At 52.9% G+C, this 16,630-nt stretch overlaps 1 protein-coding gene across 6 annotated transcripts in view; it reads right to left on the minus strand.

Moving 5' to 3' along the window:
- Positions 1–1,839: 1,839 nt before the first annotated feature.
- The window catches only part of KIRREL3 (kirre like nephrin family adhesion molecule 3), a 551,606-nt gene continuing 536,815 nt past the window's right edge, over positions 1,840–16,630 (minus strand). For 5 of the 6 annotated variants that reach the window (XM_067751511.1, XM_067751509.1, XM_067751513.1 and 2 more), the window contains 4 exons: positions 15,100–15,207; positions 12,966–13,075; positions 9,151–9,237; positions 1,840–8,687 (listed from right to left, as the gene is read on the minus strand). In XM_067751511.1, the coding sequence (XP_067607612.1) occupies positions 8,244–8,687; positions 9,151–9,237; positions 12,966–13,075; positions 15,100–15,207 (749 nt within the window). In that variant the 3' untranslated portion in view covers positions 1,840–8,243. Of the gene's footprint in view, positions 8,688–9,150; positions 9,238–10,311; positions 11,324–12,965; positions 13,076–15,099; positions 15,208–16,630 lie in introns of those variants that run through there. The other variant, XM_067751516.1, reaches the window with a different exon arrangement.

A 16,630-nucleotide genomic window follows, 5' to 3' on the forward strand; every position in this document is an offset into this window, starting at 1 on the left:
CTGTTCCTTTACATCTGGAGCCAGGAGGGAGAGCTGGACCTCCCCCAGAGGGAAAGGGACTCACAGCTGTGTTCCTGGCTTTCTTGGAAAGAGTTGAGGCCTTGAGGTTTTGAGACAGCGAGGCTGGGACAGGACAGATAAAGAGGGGCAGAGATTTGGAGCAACAGAGGACCCATTGCAATGGGTGGGCAGAAGCCTGGCAGAACACTTTTGCTAGCTGCTCTCCCCCCAGGGGAGACAGGGAATTCTGAAAGCAGATTGGGCTGCAGCCCCAAGCCCCCTCCCCTCTCCACCACACGGGCCAGCTTCGTCCCCCAGGCTTTGTCCTGGGGGGCCTTGCTGACTCCGACAGGCGTCACAGGCGTGAGTATGTTCAGGGATCTCAGCTCTGCTGATTCCTGATGCTTCTCCAGCTGCTTCTCGTAAGGGTATGCATGGGAGTGTCCAGTTCCCCGTCCAGGCCATTGAAAGTGGCTGTCAGCACATATGATCCAGCTGGACTGGGGCCACTGCCTGTTACTGAATGTGCCTAAACTCGAGCCAGAATCCAAACTCATACCCCCGCCCCAAACTCCACACACACGCATGCAGACACAGGAGCGGTTGACATTCTTGCGTGAAGCCTGTGATACCACATGCAGACTAATCACATCCACACAGGAGTGTGTATGGGGAGGGGGTGTATACTCCCCAGACTGGCCATTGCTCCCTGGGGGGTGTGCATTCTCCAGGTTGCCCCAATCTAGGCGGATGGAGGCAGCATCGCTCGGCTAAGGAGCAGGCAGTGGAGTTTTGATGTGGACTTGCTGGGTGGGATTTTTGGCGGTCTGAGAAAGGAACTTTCATTCTTCAGTTAGCCCGACCGACGTGAATGAACCGCCTGCCAGCCAGCCTGTCTGGTCCTGATTAAACCGTGCCCCGAAAAGGAGACAGGTGGGGAAGCAGGGCACAGCAGAGGGAAGGCACTTGGGTGCAAGTCCACAAATCCGGGTCCTCCACCGGGCTCTGTCACTTAATTCTGGACGACCCTGGGCTGATCACTTCTCCACGTCTCTGCTCCAATTCCTACATTCCTTGAAACAAGAGGGAGGGTCCAGCCAATGAGGACCACCTCTGCCGGAATTATCTGGGCATAATCTAAGAATGGAGATTCTCGGGTCTTACCCAGGCCGCTGCGGGTACGGCCCAGGAATCTGGAATTCTAACAAGCACCCACAACCACTGCTTCGGTCGTCTAGACTACAGGATGAGCTCACGAACCTCTTCCAACTCAACAGTCTGCGTGTACAACCCAGCCTAATCCCCGGAGCCCTTGAGCCGCGTTAATTAGGCGCACGCGCGATTTTTTCCGGTGGGCGGGGGCGGAGGCGGGGACGCGCATGCGTCGTCCGCGCGGGCGCGGGATTGGCCCCTTCAGAGCGGCGCTCCAGCGCGGAGCGCCCGGGAACCTCTCGGCGCGCTGAGAGGCCGGCGCCTCCTTGGCAACCGGTTCCGGGCCTGGCAACGGCCGCTGAGGCCTCGCCCGTCTGCCCGGTTTGCAGCGGAGCCGCGGTTTTCCCAGCGGGTGTCTCCCTGGGCTCCTCTGAGCTCCCGCTGGGCCTCGGTCACGTGACGTACGTTGACTTCACCGCAGGGGCGGGGGTGAAACAGACTAGGACTGGGAGGGATCGGAGGATATCTGCTCCGTGCAGTGTAGACTGTGAGGTCCATCTCTCTCCTCCACAGAGGCCTGGAGAAGACGCGGGACTCCCAGCGCGACCACCTAGCTGGGCAAGACAGAGTTTAGGTCTTTATCTAGCCCAGGAACACATTGAAATGATATTCTATATTCACATCAAGTGGCGTGTCTTAATTTTGAACACTTCGGGTTTTATTTACACTTTCCGAGGACATGAATACATCCAACTGCCTTACCCCAGAGACTGGCCAGCCTGCGAAAAGTTTGAACTCGGAAGCAGTTCTGTCCGTGAGGCAGTTAGGTGTAAGCGCATACACAACCGTGCTCTGCCACGTAAACTGTAAACTAGTGATTACGCATGCCTGTCTCACAATGAAGTTTTAAGGATCTAGTGGGAATATGTCTGGAAGAACATTGTGTAGGCTGTAAAGTATGACATAAATATTAGATTGGAAAGCTACCTTGCATAATGGAAAATACCGGAAAGCATATGGAACAACTGAGGTCCATCTGAAGAGCCAAACGTACGCCCAGGTATGGCTAATTACAGAAAAGTCTTTGTCTTCAAGTCACCCACAAGCTAAGGAGAGGAAGGTTAAGACATTGGTGAGAGGACTCAAATGCAGGCTTTGCAGAATCCAACAAAGAACTGTGAGTTCAAACTGCTCTCTGGCAGTGGCTTTCAAGTTGAAGTCAGATGCTCTTAGGGGTTTTTGGAGAAAGGGATTTCTTGGGTGGCATTATCCCGTTTCCATGGCATGCGGCATACCAGGGTAGGTTCCTAAACTAAAGTTGAGAAGTACATCTTCAGGGTTGGTAAGCTCTCCGCTAAACCATCTGACCGTTTTGATGTCTTAATTATAGCTTCAGAAAACTATTTGTTGTTAGTTTTGAGCATTTCCATGGTTTTGTACCAGACGTGGTTCCAGGAAATCTTTCCAACTTAAAAGTTTGAGGAGGGATCTATGTGTGTGTATGTCAGTAGGTATAGCCTGTTTTCCTGTCCAGTTCTTCCTCAGGGAGCTTCCCTCTCTTGTTAGAGTTTGTGGAGATCCTGCACCCGGGAAATGAAGCGGGGAGATGAACCTTGGGTCTCATTAAATGTCAGATGTGGGGGGAGCCCAAATGTATTGGAGGGCTCCACCTCTTAAAGTAAAGGGATTGCTGGGAGCAGGTTGGGAAGACCACAGTCCTGTCTAGGAGGGTCAGCACAGAGGATCTGACAAAAGTCTTTAAGGAAAACTGAACTTTGGGAGCCAGATTTCAGGTTTCCGGGGAAGACCAGTTGAAAGTACTGCACCCCTCAACAGAGGCGCTGTTTCCCCTGGAGAATCTTGCAAGACTGGAAGGGTGGAGCTGGCGGAGTGAATGAGAGAAATCACCCCAGGGGAGTCGAAGTTGGAATTACTGAACTAAGCTGTTATTCTGAGGTTTCCTAAAACACTACTTATGTACATCACCAACTTTAACACTTAAGGAGTGTCTTCACTTGCTTAAAAATGTGTTTCTCTCCTGAGGAAAAATATCACAAGAGGGCAAGTCCGGTAGGGAGATTCTCTCCAGTTCTGTTCTTTTTCTCTGTAGATTTCCGTTCCACTTGCAGCCCTCCATGGCAAGAGAGCTAGGGAAACTTTTAAATAAAACTCAGGAAATTCTCATCTGAAAATTCTGCTGTAGAAGTCCTGAATCCTTATCTGTATCACTTTATCTCTAATGCCTTCTTCATTCCATATTTCTCCCATTAGTGTCATGAATTTGTTTTCTAGTCCTTGGGCAGCAAGGCTGTGGCCCTTTAATTTCTTTACAAAGGTGGTGACGGTGGTATCTTGAGCTCAGTCCCCTTGAACTTTTCTTTGCCTGGTTGAGGGGAGATGAATCCATTCAGGGGGAATGAATCCCTATATTCAGCTCCTATCCTGAGTAGCACTTTTCCTCTTGCATAATGGGGAGTAGATTTCAGAGAAGGTCTCTTTAATAAGACCCCACTTCTGCCTAAGAAGACCTGTTTCCTGAGACTTCACATACCTTGTCTTTGAACATGAATACTTTAGATTCACCACAAAGAAGACAGCTTTTAAGGAGCATTATATGAATGTTCTCGTAGCATTCCAAGATATTTCCAAGGGTCATAGATTGAGAAGCAGTGGAAGGAGATTCCTTTGTGTGACCGGGGCTCCCTGATCAGTGAGCTCAAGGGAGGCTTTTGGCCCGAGGTTTGCGGCTGTTCCGGCCCTGTGGGTGGGCCGAGCAGAGGTCCAGAGAGGAGCTCTGGGAACATGGAATGGCAGGCAGATATGGGCACCTGGGAAAACTCAACAATGGATCCTGTGAATGGCATGTGTTCACAGAAGGCCTTTTAAAGATGAGGGCTGGGGTAGGCATGAAACCACAGGGCCTGTGGTCCGAAAGCTTTCCGTGTATGTCCAAGACTTTGCCAATAAAGAGAAGGAGGAGACAGATCCAGGAAGAACAGCAGCTAGAGAGGGCAAGAGTGGGCGGTCCTCTCCCTAAAACACAAGTGGATTCATCCAGGAAAACAAATCCTTACTTGTTTTTTCCCAGTTTATGACCTAGTTAGGAAGGTGGAAACATAGCGGGTTGGGGAAAAGATGATTACAGCCTTACTGGGTGTAAGAAGTAACTGTCAGAGCAAGGGAATGCTTTATCAGTGACTCTCAGAGATCGCTTGTAGTTTCGATGCTGAAGCTGGCCTGTGGTTACAGCTCCTAAAAACAGCTTCCATAAGAGGCTTCTAAAAGGCTTTTTTAAAGGGAAAGTAAACGTCAAGATTTAGTTGAGATGTCATCAGTTTATGTCTAAACATTCGTGTTTCTTTAAAGCAGGCACCCCAAGTGGTATTTTAAATAAAAATCTCTATGCAAATTAGGATAGTTTTTACTTAAATATTTATACCTTTATTTTAATCAAGGGTTGATTTTATAGGGAAACTTACTAGAGAAGAGACTGATCACAGGACTCCCCCTCGTCTTTTTTTTCTGGCGCCATCATAAACAGAGTACAATACTTGGGAAGGGCTGATGGGACTCCTGGAGTGTGTACCTGGCGATTTCAGTTCTGATCCCGTAATAGCAAAGGCCACGGTGCCTCGTGTATGCCGCCCCCATATAGGAAGCGAGAAGCAGAATTCCTGTTGGCTCTTTTCTCCTGTTCTGAGAAATCTCCCAAGGGCTGCTTCACATTTGCTGTTATTTCCCCCTGTTCCTCTCTACTCCGGAAGCTCAAAGGCAGCTTCAAGGCCTATTCCTTTAGAGCACTGTTTCAGTAGTCTCCATCAGAGGTGGATTTGCTGTGGTGCTCTAGTGCTTTGTATGAGACCATTTCCTGTTCCATGAAAGTTGAAGACGTGATGGAAATAACCCTGGCCTTCCCAGACTGATAGTGAGCCTGAGAGTCAGAAACTGGGCCCCCATCCAGTGACTCGGAGCCAGTAACGAATTGTAAAGCTATCAGAAAACTGGATCCTGGCCTTGGGAGGGGTGGGGGTGATTTGATACACAGACGAGCTTTCCCAGGGAGTCGTGGTCTTTCCAGGTCATTTGGGGACTGGCGGTGGAGGATGCCTGTCCTGTTTTCCTACTGGAGCTGTGGCCTGTCCTTGCTCAGCCTGCCCCCGAGTGGGTCCCAGCTCATGGCCTTCAGCGTCGGCCGTTTTCATCTTATTCTAGGATGAAAGTGGCCTTGGGTTTGCACTGTAGAATGGAAACATTTCACAGAGGAAATCATATGTTTACATCTCGTGCTGTCACTTGTTAGCTCTGTGACCTTGGGCCGGTCTTCTTTAAGTTCACTCCCTCGTCTGTAAAATGGTAGTACTTGGTAGAATTGTGAGAATTAAATGATTACAAACGTGAAGCACTCATTTCAGTTAACTTGAAATCACCTATGGGGAAATTCAGGGCCTCCCACTGCCTTAATTTTTTTTTTTTTAACACTTCCCTTTACCAGCTTTCTTGTCCCCTCACTCCTACGCGAGAAGTAAATGGAGTCAGAGGGGTTGAAGGATGCACACTGCTCAGTCCAGCATCCTTCTCAGTGCCTCAACGGTCCAGAGGCCACCAGAGCCTACTGATTTCCCCTGCCTATGTTCATCTCTTTCACCAGGGCCTTACTCGTGATCTCCTACCCTTTCGGCAATTCTTTGCTGTGTTTGTGCCTCGGAGAGAGCTCAGGGAGTGGGCCCCGTGTAGCCGAGTCTTGACTGTGCAGCCCCATCTTCCGTGATGTCCACGTTCCCACCCTGGGAGTGTCTGAGGTTCCCAAGGGAGAAGAGGGTTCTGTTCTCCAGGAGATCAGATTTCTTCCCTGTTCTCCAGGTTATTCTGTGCCATAACCTTGGGTTCCGAGAAAGAATGGGTACCTCCATCCTATTATAAGTGCTGTGTGTGACGGGGGGAGGATGTGGGCAGGGGGTGAGGGGCAAGGTAGGCTGTGGTGAGGCTTAGGAAGGAGATGTCCCGCCCACCTCCAAGGTGGGGAAGGCTAGGAGAAATGAATGGACAGATCCTCTTAGGTCATCCTCTTCCTTATTCTAGCACACCAAGGCATTTTGCATCTGATCTTAGACCCTTACTCCTTGCTGGCAAAGGCAAAACGTGTATGGGAAGGAAGAGAACTTGTCAAGATTAACCTGGAGCCCACAGGCATCTGTGCTGGGCCAGAAATGGTACCAGGAGCAGGATGTGGGGCTGGGATGTACACTTACATTTCTCATCAGTTTCTACTACCTCAGGCTTGGGTGCTGCAAAGGAAGATATCTAAGGAGGTGGAGGGTTTTGAAGCAATAGGAAATATGGTGGAAGCAGAAACATCCTCTGGGTGGAGGCTCTAGGAAGGCTATGTATACCATCTGTGGGTTGGGGCCATCCAAGGCATCAGTGGAGGAAAGAAGCACAGGCTTTTGTGATGAAGGTTCCCATGGTGGGTAAGGACTCCCAGGGAAGGTTGGAGGAGAAGGGTCTAAATCTGGGGAGGAACCTCCAACCTTTGGGACAGTGTGGGTTCTCCAGAGTTCTGTTTGAATCCTACTTGCAGAGGTTGCATCCTAACTTGGCCCTGTTTATCCACCCCAGCCTGTCTGCCATCACCACGTCAAGCTTCCCACCCAAACAAAGCCATTCGTAGAACATCATTTGAGTCTCAGAGCGTTGGGCTGCCTGGTGGCACAGGCTCTTTGAAGAGAGCCTCCTCCCCTGAACCCCCAACAGAGGGAGCCACCCTTGCAGAATATTGCTGAGAGAAAGGCCTAGAAGGACCCCTCCAACGTGCAGTCTGACCCCTTTGCCCCTGAGCTGTATTTGGCGTGAGTCAGGTGGTTGGTTTCGTGCGCCCTCTGGGTTGGGCACATCTGCAAGGAGAGGAGTCTGCCCATAGGTCCTATTGTCACCATGACCAGAGCTCTCCACTGTCTGGGAAAACCAAATCAAAGCAGGGCAAGGAACCCTGCATTCCCAAAGCATCCTCTGAGCTCTTGGGGTCTTGCTGTGACTCTGCAGGAACAAAAGAGTAGAACGCATCTGTTGGAGGAAGGACCCCTCACCTTTATTCTCAGGTGGCAGGCAGGAGTGAGGTGCAGATATGCTTTCTCTCTTGCCCCAGGAGCCTTACTGAGGACAGGACCATGGTTCCTTGTGTGAATCTAGGCTCAGCTGAGAAGGTGAGTCTCATCACCTTAAAGGCCTGCCCCCTAGTCCCCTCAAACCCCACAGATCCTGGGACACAGTCTCTCCAACGGCTGTTTAAAGAACCCTGACCAGAGAAGGTCACACTCCTTATATTGACTCCGAATGTGCAGAGGGGAGGAGGGGAGTACATGAAGCAGGGGCGCGTGGGGAGGCTCTGAGTCGCACAGCCTGGCGAGGGGTCCCCGAGTGTCACATTCCCCCCTCCTTCCCTCCCCCTCCCTCCCAAACACCAGTCTCTGATTGGGCCAGTCCCACCTCAGAGTTGAGAGGCATCCAGTCCAAGGACAGAACTGTAAGGGTATGGACACAAAACACGGAACAAACTGGGGGTGGGCTCCGGGCCAGTGTGTCAGCCAGGGCCGTTCTGGCTTCTCAGCCTCTGGAGTCTGGACCAGGAGGGGCAGGGGGCGCTGAGGTCTCTGGGGCAGCTCCGTGCCGGCAAGCACTTGACTCCCTGCTCCCCGGGGCTGTACAGGAGCACAGGCACGGTGGGAGTCGGGGGAGGGCTTGCGGGCGGCAAGGGGCAGAGCTCCTCCGAAGCCCGGAGCGTGGACGGCAGTTTCATGAAAGCAGAGTTATAGCTGCCTCTGGAGCCTGTGGGAGGGGCAGGTAGAGGAGGGGCCGCCAGGAAAGGGCCGGGGGCCGAGGGCGGCCAGCACGGAGCACACTGCGCTCAGCGGCATCCTCTGACCACGTCCCCACCTCCACGCCCCGATGCCCGGCAGCTGGGCCCGCATTTGTGCTTGATCGGGGTTGCCAGGAGGGTGGTGGAGGCGGCTGCTTCCGGGGTCCTCTGCAAAGTCTCTGCAGAGCCAGGCCGAGGCCCCGCCCTCCCCGGCCCTCCCGCCCTCGGCCCGGGATCCTCAGACGTGAGTCTGCATCCGCCGCTGCAGGGGCCGGCTGGGGTCGGAGTTCTGGGAAGAGGACTGGGAATGGTGGGAGGAGGAGGCCGAGGCCTTGCTCGCCTTATCGAACTGCACGTAGCCGTCCTGCTTGCCGCTGCTGCTGACGCTGCTGTCACACTGCGTGTCCAGGAAGGAGCTGCTGTCGCTGAGCGAGCCCCGCTGGAACTCCCGCTCACAGAGCTCGATGGATGAGCTGCCCGTGCCCAGCACGAACCTCTGCCCGTAGTCGTAGAGGCGGCCCTGGCCGCTCAGCGTGCTGTAGATGTTGGTGAAGGACATGCCCGTGGGCACTCGCTGCTTGCCCGCGGGGCGCAGGTCCGGCTGGCAGCCGGACAGCGAGATGGCGGGGGTCGAGTGGTGCTCCTTGAAGGTGTTGACGCTGTAGTAGCCATTGGTAGGGTCCTGGGGGGCCGGGGGGAGAGCGGCGTCACAGTACCGGACGGGAGCCAGTCCCACCGTCCATGGGGAGGGCCAGGGACAGACAGGAGGAAGGGGACAGCGGGAGAGGCGTTGGTGGGGGCGGTCGGGAGGGTCAGCCTGGGCAGGATGCTGGCAGGTGTTCAAGTGGGGTCTTGACCGGTACGTTTTGTTATTTCAGGGCAGCTCAAGGCCATGTGAAAGCCAGGCTTTCATTGTTTTTTGTTTTAGTCCGGAACTTGGAAACGGTATTAAAAACGTTATTGGTGAAGAGGTCGTGGGAGGGGAGAACCGTGAGAGCTCAACCTTAACTCTCTCAGCCCCTTGGTGTTGGGGCGAGAGAGCAGGTGGCTTTGTGGGGGACTGTCCCTTCTATCTGTGCCTGGATCTGGGGCCTGGGTCATCAGAGCTGAAGACCAGGCGTGTCGTAACCCAGGGCCCTTCTTACCTTCAGGTTCTGAAACTCCTTCTCCTCTTCTTTGAGCACCTCCAGCTGCTTCAGGACTGAGTCTTGCTGGAATTCACCCCGGTCCATCTACAACCCAGAAATCGCTGCTCAGTGGGTAGGAGGTGGGCTAATCGTCCACTTCCCCCAAGGAAAAGCCGGAGAAATGCACTCAAAAGATGCTTGCCATCTGTGCCTCCCCTCCCCACCACCTCTCACTGCCTGGCCCCTGGAGGCAGGTGACAAGAGCCTGGAGGAGATTCCAGATCTCACTGTTGTTCTTGGACCCCTAGCCCCACCCCTCCTGAGAGCCGGAGACCCAGAGGTGGGTGGGTGCAGGGCAGGTCTCTAAGACCCACCACCGTCCTCCTTCCCGTGGGCTACGTTATCTCCTCCAGAGATCTTGCTTTGATTGGGTTCAATTCAGTGAGCCTTTATTGACTTCAGGCCAGGCATTGTGCTCAGGGCCAGGCAAACAGAGGTCAGGAGACACTACAGAACAGCTGTGCTCGTCAGGGAGCTGGGCTTGTAGATAAATAACTGCAGAACCTCTGGGCAGGGTCGGGGCCCGCAGCTCCTCAGCGGGGCTAGGCTTCATGACAGCCTTGAGAAGGAATCGGTGAATAACCACCTCTGAGGTGCTGGCAACTAGGGCCTCACCTGCCATTCACAGCAAGGACTTAGATTATTCGAAGTTATCTTCCCGAACAGAGGCCAGAGAGCCTGGGGACAAGATCATTTCCTGTTTCTCTTTGGTTCTCCAGCACACCTGGTGCAGCGCCTTACACACTGTGGTCATCGACCAAAATCCTTCCGGGGTGGAATCATATTTAATTGTGTTTTATTCATTCTTTGATTGGCCGGTGCCCGGCGTGGCGCGTGCCATACAGTAGGACTGTCACAATTGTTATGTTTATGTCGGATGAATGAATGAAGCGACAAGGCGCTAAACTACTGGAAATTAAAAAAATAATTAGACTTAAGGTGAAAAGTAAAGCACGCTTGGCACACAGTGGGGTTATTATGAATGTGAACAGCCACAGTGGTTCTTGTCCTGTGGCACAGAATGTTCTTCCCATGTATCCCTTCTGCACATGACATGATCTGGGCCAGGTTCCCACCCACTCTCAGAACGGGGCTGTGTCTTCTCCCTTGTGACTCACTTTCCTGATCTCTTTTTGGAGCCCCACAGAATCAGCCAGCGTGCTTCCATCCTGTCACTTCCCCACTAATGCTGCTTTTTTCATTTTCCAGTAAGTGCTGTGGCTCTATCTGGATTGAGTTCTTCTCTTCCACCAGATTCAGCTTCTCAGCCCGCCTCTCCTCAGTGTTGGGGCTGTATCGGTGCCGGGGGTGAAGGGAGTGGCTGGACGAAGGTCTCCCCAAGGGGAGCCCTCAGCGGGTTCTTCTTATCTCCCACTCTTAACTGACGACTGAGTGACCCCCCCCCCTTCCCTGAGGGTCTGGACTGGAGAATGGTGTGGAAACAGTCAGAGGCAGTCAGAATATCCCAGTGAGAGGGAATGCAAGGTCCCCAGGGGATGAAGGACAGGCGTGGGTACTTTCACACTAGACTCAATCAATCTCATCAACAGAGACGTCCATTCCTGCCCAGGTCTGGACTGTGGTCCCCTCCCTTGTAAGACTGACCGTTCATCTGTGTCAGACACTATGTTAGGTCTGGGCGAAGTAGACATTTGTCTCTTTGTCTTTGAGGAACGCTGGGATACTTGGGGAGGCTGACGTGTAATTAGAGAAATGCACTATGAAAGAGGAACATGCAGAGTGTTTGGGGAGAGCACCAGGAAGTGCATAGCTCTGCCAGCCACGGTGGGGCAAGCCTGGAAAATTGTGGAGGAGGTGACATTTGAGCTGACTCTCGAAGGAGAATGTGAAATTCAACAGACAAAATCAACAGGCCGAGGGAACAGCAGTGCGAAGCCTCCGAGGTATAAAAGACTCGAGGGCTGAGAACTGCAAGTTCTCTGGGGTGTTGGAGGGCTGGATGCATTTGGCAGGAAGACGGGGCTGGACCGGCCGGAAGCCGCTTCCTGCTGAAGGGTCTTGATGACCCGCCTGCTGCTGGAATATCAGGTAGGTCTGGAGCCACCGAGGGTCTTTAAGTAGGACGGTAACAGGATCAGATTTGCATCTTAGAAGGACCCTTTGTGGGACTCTGGAGGGTGGAGAGTAAAGTGGTGAAAGATTAGAATGTGGGACCACTTGGGAGGAGGCTGTCATGGATCAGGGGAGCCGTGGTGAGGCCTGCACTTAGGAGTTATAGTGGAGAAGAGGCAGGGGCACAGCTCTGAAAAGATTCTGAAGTGGAATTGTCGGGACCTGAAAATCAACTGGATAGAAGACGAGCAGCAGAGAAAACGTCATTTCAATTCACTAAACGTTGGTGAGCATCTCCCAGGGACCGTGGAAGGCTCTGGGGACACAGGGATGAGTAAGGCAGCTTGCTCACCGTCTAGTGGAGACAGATAAGGAAACAGGTGATTTCACAGCAAAGCAAATAGCGACCGTTCCCTGAGCCCTCACTGTGTTCCACTGGCTCCAGCCTCTTCAGGGGTTCATCCACTGAGCCCTCACCCCGACCCCATGTACCATGACCTTCATCCTATCCTAGAAGAGGAGACTGAAGCACAGAGAGGCCCATGCTCTTGACCGACCTGCTTGCAGCTGCTACTCCAACATATTATAACCGTGACACAGTAGGCACCAGAGTTTTCTAGCAGAGTTTTCCGGGATTTGCTTGGACAGATGGATGGGTGACGGTCCATCGAGGGGGCTTGGGAGGAGAAGCGGCCTTGGGGTTGCTGGAGAAATTATGAGTTTAAAGCCATCCAGTCCCCAAAGAGGAACCTATGCTTGTTGCAGACTTCTGGGGAGATGGGGGGAGCAGGGCATGTACTGGATGTTGATAATATCTATATGTGGAGGATTATATGTTATATCACAACATCTTATGGCAATTATGCACATCTTCTCTCCCTACGGGACAATGGGTCCCTTGAAAGCTGGGACTGCATCTTAGATGCCTTTGAGTCTCCGAGAACCCCAAGCACAATATAGTAGACACACAATAAATCTTTGTTGGCTGAGAATACGAGCACGCTTCGTTTTATTGCGCTTCACAAATATCTCATTTTTTATAAATCCAAGGCTTGTGGCAACCCTGCAGAGGACAAGTCCTTTGGCACCATTTTTCCAAGAGCATCTGCTGCTCACTTCATGTCTCTGTGTCACATTTTGGTCATTCTTGAGAATTTAAGACTTTGTCATTCTTATCATCTTTGTTATGGGGATCTGTGATCAGTGATCTTTTTTTTTTTTTTTTCTTTTTGGCCACGCCTCACGGCACGTGGGATCCCGCACCCCCTGCAGTGGAAGCGCGGAGTCTTAACCACTGGACCGTCCCTGTGATCAGTGATCTTTGATGTTACTATTCACTGAAGGCTCAGATGATGGTTACCAGTTTTTAGCAATAACGTATTTTTTAATTAAGATAGGTACCTTTTTAAAGACATAATGCTATTGCACACTTCATAGACTACAGTACATAGGATAAACATGACTTCTGCATGTACTGGGAAACCAAAAATTCCACGTGACTAGCTTTACTGTGGTCTGGAACCCAACCCACAGTGTCTCCTAGGTCTGCCTGGAGGTGCCTGGCCTGTTATGGGGGGGGGAAGCACATCTTGCCTGATGCTTTGCTTGTCAGGAGCATCTAGAGCATCAGGAAGCCTCTGGTTCTGGGAGCTTCAGGGCGCAGAGGTCGGGGTGGGGCGGGGATAAGATGACATTCTCACCATCAGCTGCTTGATGGTGGGCTGTTCCTCAGCCTCCCGGCCAGAGGCAGGCTCCTTGTGGACAATCTCCACCCGGATGTCATTCCTGGCTGATACGACACCTTTGAGATCTGGCCACAAAATAGGAAAGTGTAGACGACAGAATCAGTTGTCATCTCAGGCATTAGGGCCTGAGATGTCAAGCTCTCCCCTCCCCTCCAGCCCCTGAACTCAGCAGTTTCAGGGCCCACCTGGTAATAGAACCTGTCTGGACGTGCCGTGGGCTGTTGGGACCTCAGAGTACTTTCTCTGCTGGCTCCTGGTTGCACGACCCTCAGCCTTTCCCTGCCTCTCCCGTGGCGTGGGTGGTCATCCCCAACCATTCGGCCACCTGGTCATCCTACTAAATTCTCACCTCCTTCTAGAAGTCTTCCCTGACCTACTCTACCAGGCTCTGATCTCTCTGTTCAGAGAATCACACATCTGTTAGAAAGGACCTTGAGATCCCATGGTCAACCTCCCACCCAAAGCAGAAACGTCCCTGCACTAGTGGTCCAGCTTCCGTAATGGAGAGCTTACGGCTTCTAGAGGAAGAAGCCGATTTATACCTGGAGAGCTCTGTTAGAAAACTCCTGCTGAAATATGCTCCCCCATGATGTCCACTGAGCGGGTGGTGAGGGAGGGCCTTAGACCGCATCACTGGGGGCCCTCAAGAGAGCAAGGCTGCTCAGCTTGGAGGGGAGGACACAGGCAACTTTCTTTCAACACGTGAAGGCTGCCAAGCAGAGGAGGGAGCAGGCTTACCCTGATTATTCTTTTTGTGCCTTCCGCTCATAGAATGTCAGAGCCGGGTGGGGCCCCGAAAGTCACATCAGCCGACCCCTTGCTATTACACAGGAGAGAACCGAGGCCTGGAGTGGCTGTGGCTTGCCCAGGGTCACGGGGTCAAAGAGGCGGGGCCACAAGACAGTCTCTATTGTTCCCACCGTCTCCACCATCCCATTTACCCTTCCATGTGTCTGTCTAGCAAACGTAACTTCAGAGCTACGCCCAGGACGGAGACTCCAGGCACACACGAGTGAAGAGTGCATCACTGCAGCACTATTTACAATAGCCAGAACATGGAAGCAACCTAAGTGTCCATCAACAGATGAATGCATAAAGAAGACGTGGCACATATATACAACAGAATATTACTCAGCCATAAAAAGGAACAAAACTGAGTTATTTATAGTGAGGTGGATGGACCTAGAGACTGTCATACAGAGTGAAGTAAGTCAGAAAGAGAAAACCAAATACCGTATGCTAACACATATATATGGAATCTAAGAAAAAAAAAAAAAGTCATGAAGAACGTAGGGGTAAGACGGGAATAAAGACACAGACCTACTAGAGAATGGACTTGAGGATATGGGGAGGGGGAAGGGTAAGCTGGGACAAAGCGAGAGAGAGGCATGGACATATATACACTACCAAACGTAAAATAGATAGCTAGTGGGAAACAACCGCATGGCACAGGGAGATCAGCTCGGTGCTTTGTGACCGCCTAGAGGGGTGGGATAGGGAGGGTGGGAGGGAGGGAGACGCAAGAGGGAAGAGATATGGGAACATATGTATATGTATAACTGATTCACTTTGTTATACAGCAGAAACTAACACACCTTTGTAAAGCAATTATACTCCAAAAAGATGTTAAAAAAAAAAAAAGCGCAACCCCAGCATTTTATGGCTAACAACTAAAAGACCCTTAGGAGTGCCCCCAAAGCAATTCCCTGAACCCCCTTTTTCTTTCCTGTGTGGGTGACCTGCTTTTCTGGTTCGACTAGCAGATCTTGGAGGGCAAAGGTCACCTCCCCCCACCCCCCCACCCCGGGTTTCAGTACAGTTCCCGATGGGTGGAGAGTGCTGTGTATGTTCAATCTGAGGTGCATGGAGTTCACTTCCGTCCAGCTCAGCCGCAGCAGAGCGCCTGCTCTGTAGCAGATGCCGAGCAAAGCGTCGCCTGTGAAAAGATGCGGGAGGCCCATCCCTGCCCCAGCAGCTCACAGCACTGGTAGGGGCCCTGCTCGCTGTACTCCTGCTGTTACTCCGGGGTAGTCTAAGCTGGCCTTTTTCTCTGCCCCCCTCCCTGAGCTCCCGGGTCTCCCTCCCGTACTTCTCTGGGAGCGGGCACAGCAGAAGGCCACAATGGTTGCCAGAAGGACGAGGAAAGCCACGCCAGCTCCTACGGCCACCCCGATGATGACGGCCATCGGCACAGCCTCTGTGGGAGAGAAGCAAGCAGGCTGATGAGGGAGCTGGGGCAGCCCGCTCTCTCCCCCCAGATCTCACCCAGTTCCTCGGGCACAGCCCCTGCCAAGCTGGGGCCAGACCACGGCGCGTGGGCGCTCCTGGGAAAGGCCACAGGGGCCTGCGCAGGCGCGGGCACAGTCCAACAGGGGTCAGCTCGGGCGGGACACGGTGTGGCGGAGAGGGCGGGCAGACCTGGGAAAGATGGCAGCAGTGGTGGGGGCAGAGAGGCACGCAGACGCGGAGGGGAGGGGAGCGTGGGAGGTGAGAGGCAAGGCTGGTACGCTGAGCTCTCCGAGGTGATACACCGGGAGAGTCGTTAAGTCCTGGCTTTTCTTTGGAAAATGACCAGGGTCACTGCCGCTGTTTGTTCGCTTCGCTTTTTCCTTCTCTTCCCTTTCCCAGGTGCGGAGGGTAGACAATGGACAAGCAGCTTTTAGAGAGTTTTCAGGTCTGAGGCAACTTCCCCTCCGGACCTGGGCATCACAGGTGGTAACAGCCAGGGGCCACGTCGTAGGGGCCGGAGGGCAGGATCACAGCTCCCTCCACCTCTTTCTTTTTTTTTTTTTTTTTGGTCGCGCTGCATGGCATGCACTTCCCCAACCAGGGATCGAACCTGTGCCCCTTGCAGTGGAAGCGCAGAGTCCTAACCACTGGACAGCCAGGGAAGTCCTTCCCCCCACCTCTTTAAGGAGAGATGCCCAGTCCTGCCCCCTCCTCTCCTGGGCCAGTCCTCTGGGCAGGAATCTCGGCACCCCACCCCGCCAGAGAGGCACCTGGAACTCCAGCTAGGCAAAGCTTCCCTCCCTGCTGAGTTCCTGTACTCTGTCTCCTGCCCTAGCCAAGTAGAGATGGAGGTGGGGAGGGTGATGTTAGGCTGGGGTGGGCGCTCTTCCAGACAGTCCTGACCCTTCTGTGTCTGCAGAGGGGGCCTGAGCATATGACGTGGGGCCCTGAGTAGTCCATGGGGGGGTTAGAACTAGAGAATGCAGGGGCAGGAGAGCTTAGGGCTCAGAGAGTCCAAGCCTCCCATTTATAGATGGAAACCTTGAGGTCCAGGGATGTCAAGTGACTTGGTTAAGGACACACAGCTACAGTAGAGCCAGTGCAAATCCACGTCTCCTCTTATCCGCCCCCCTCATCCTGCCCAGCTCCGCACACTGCGTCCCATGGCATCCTACAAATCTCACGTCCTCTGTACAGCCCAGAGCAACGTACTTTACCCTCTTTTCTTTACCTGTAAAATAGGATAATTACAGTGCCTGCCTCAGGGGCGCGTCTGGGGTTTAGATGGGTGAATGCAGGCAGGTAAAGGCTGGCACAGAGCCTGGCACCCAAACCGATCCCAGCCTTTGCCCTCGTGTCTGTGTGGGAAGGAGGACCGCAGCAGATACAAG

This window comes from Pseudorca crassidens, chromosome 9 (assembly GCF_039906515.1).
Source record: "Pseudorca crassidens isolate mPseCra1 chromosome 9, mPseCra1.hap1, whole genome shotgun sequence".
Lineage (NCBI taxonomy): Eukaryota > Metazoa > Chordata > Mammalia > Artiodactyla > Delphinidae > Pseudorca > Pseudorca crassidens.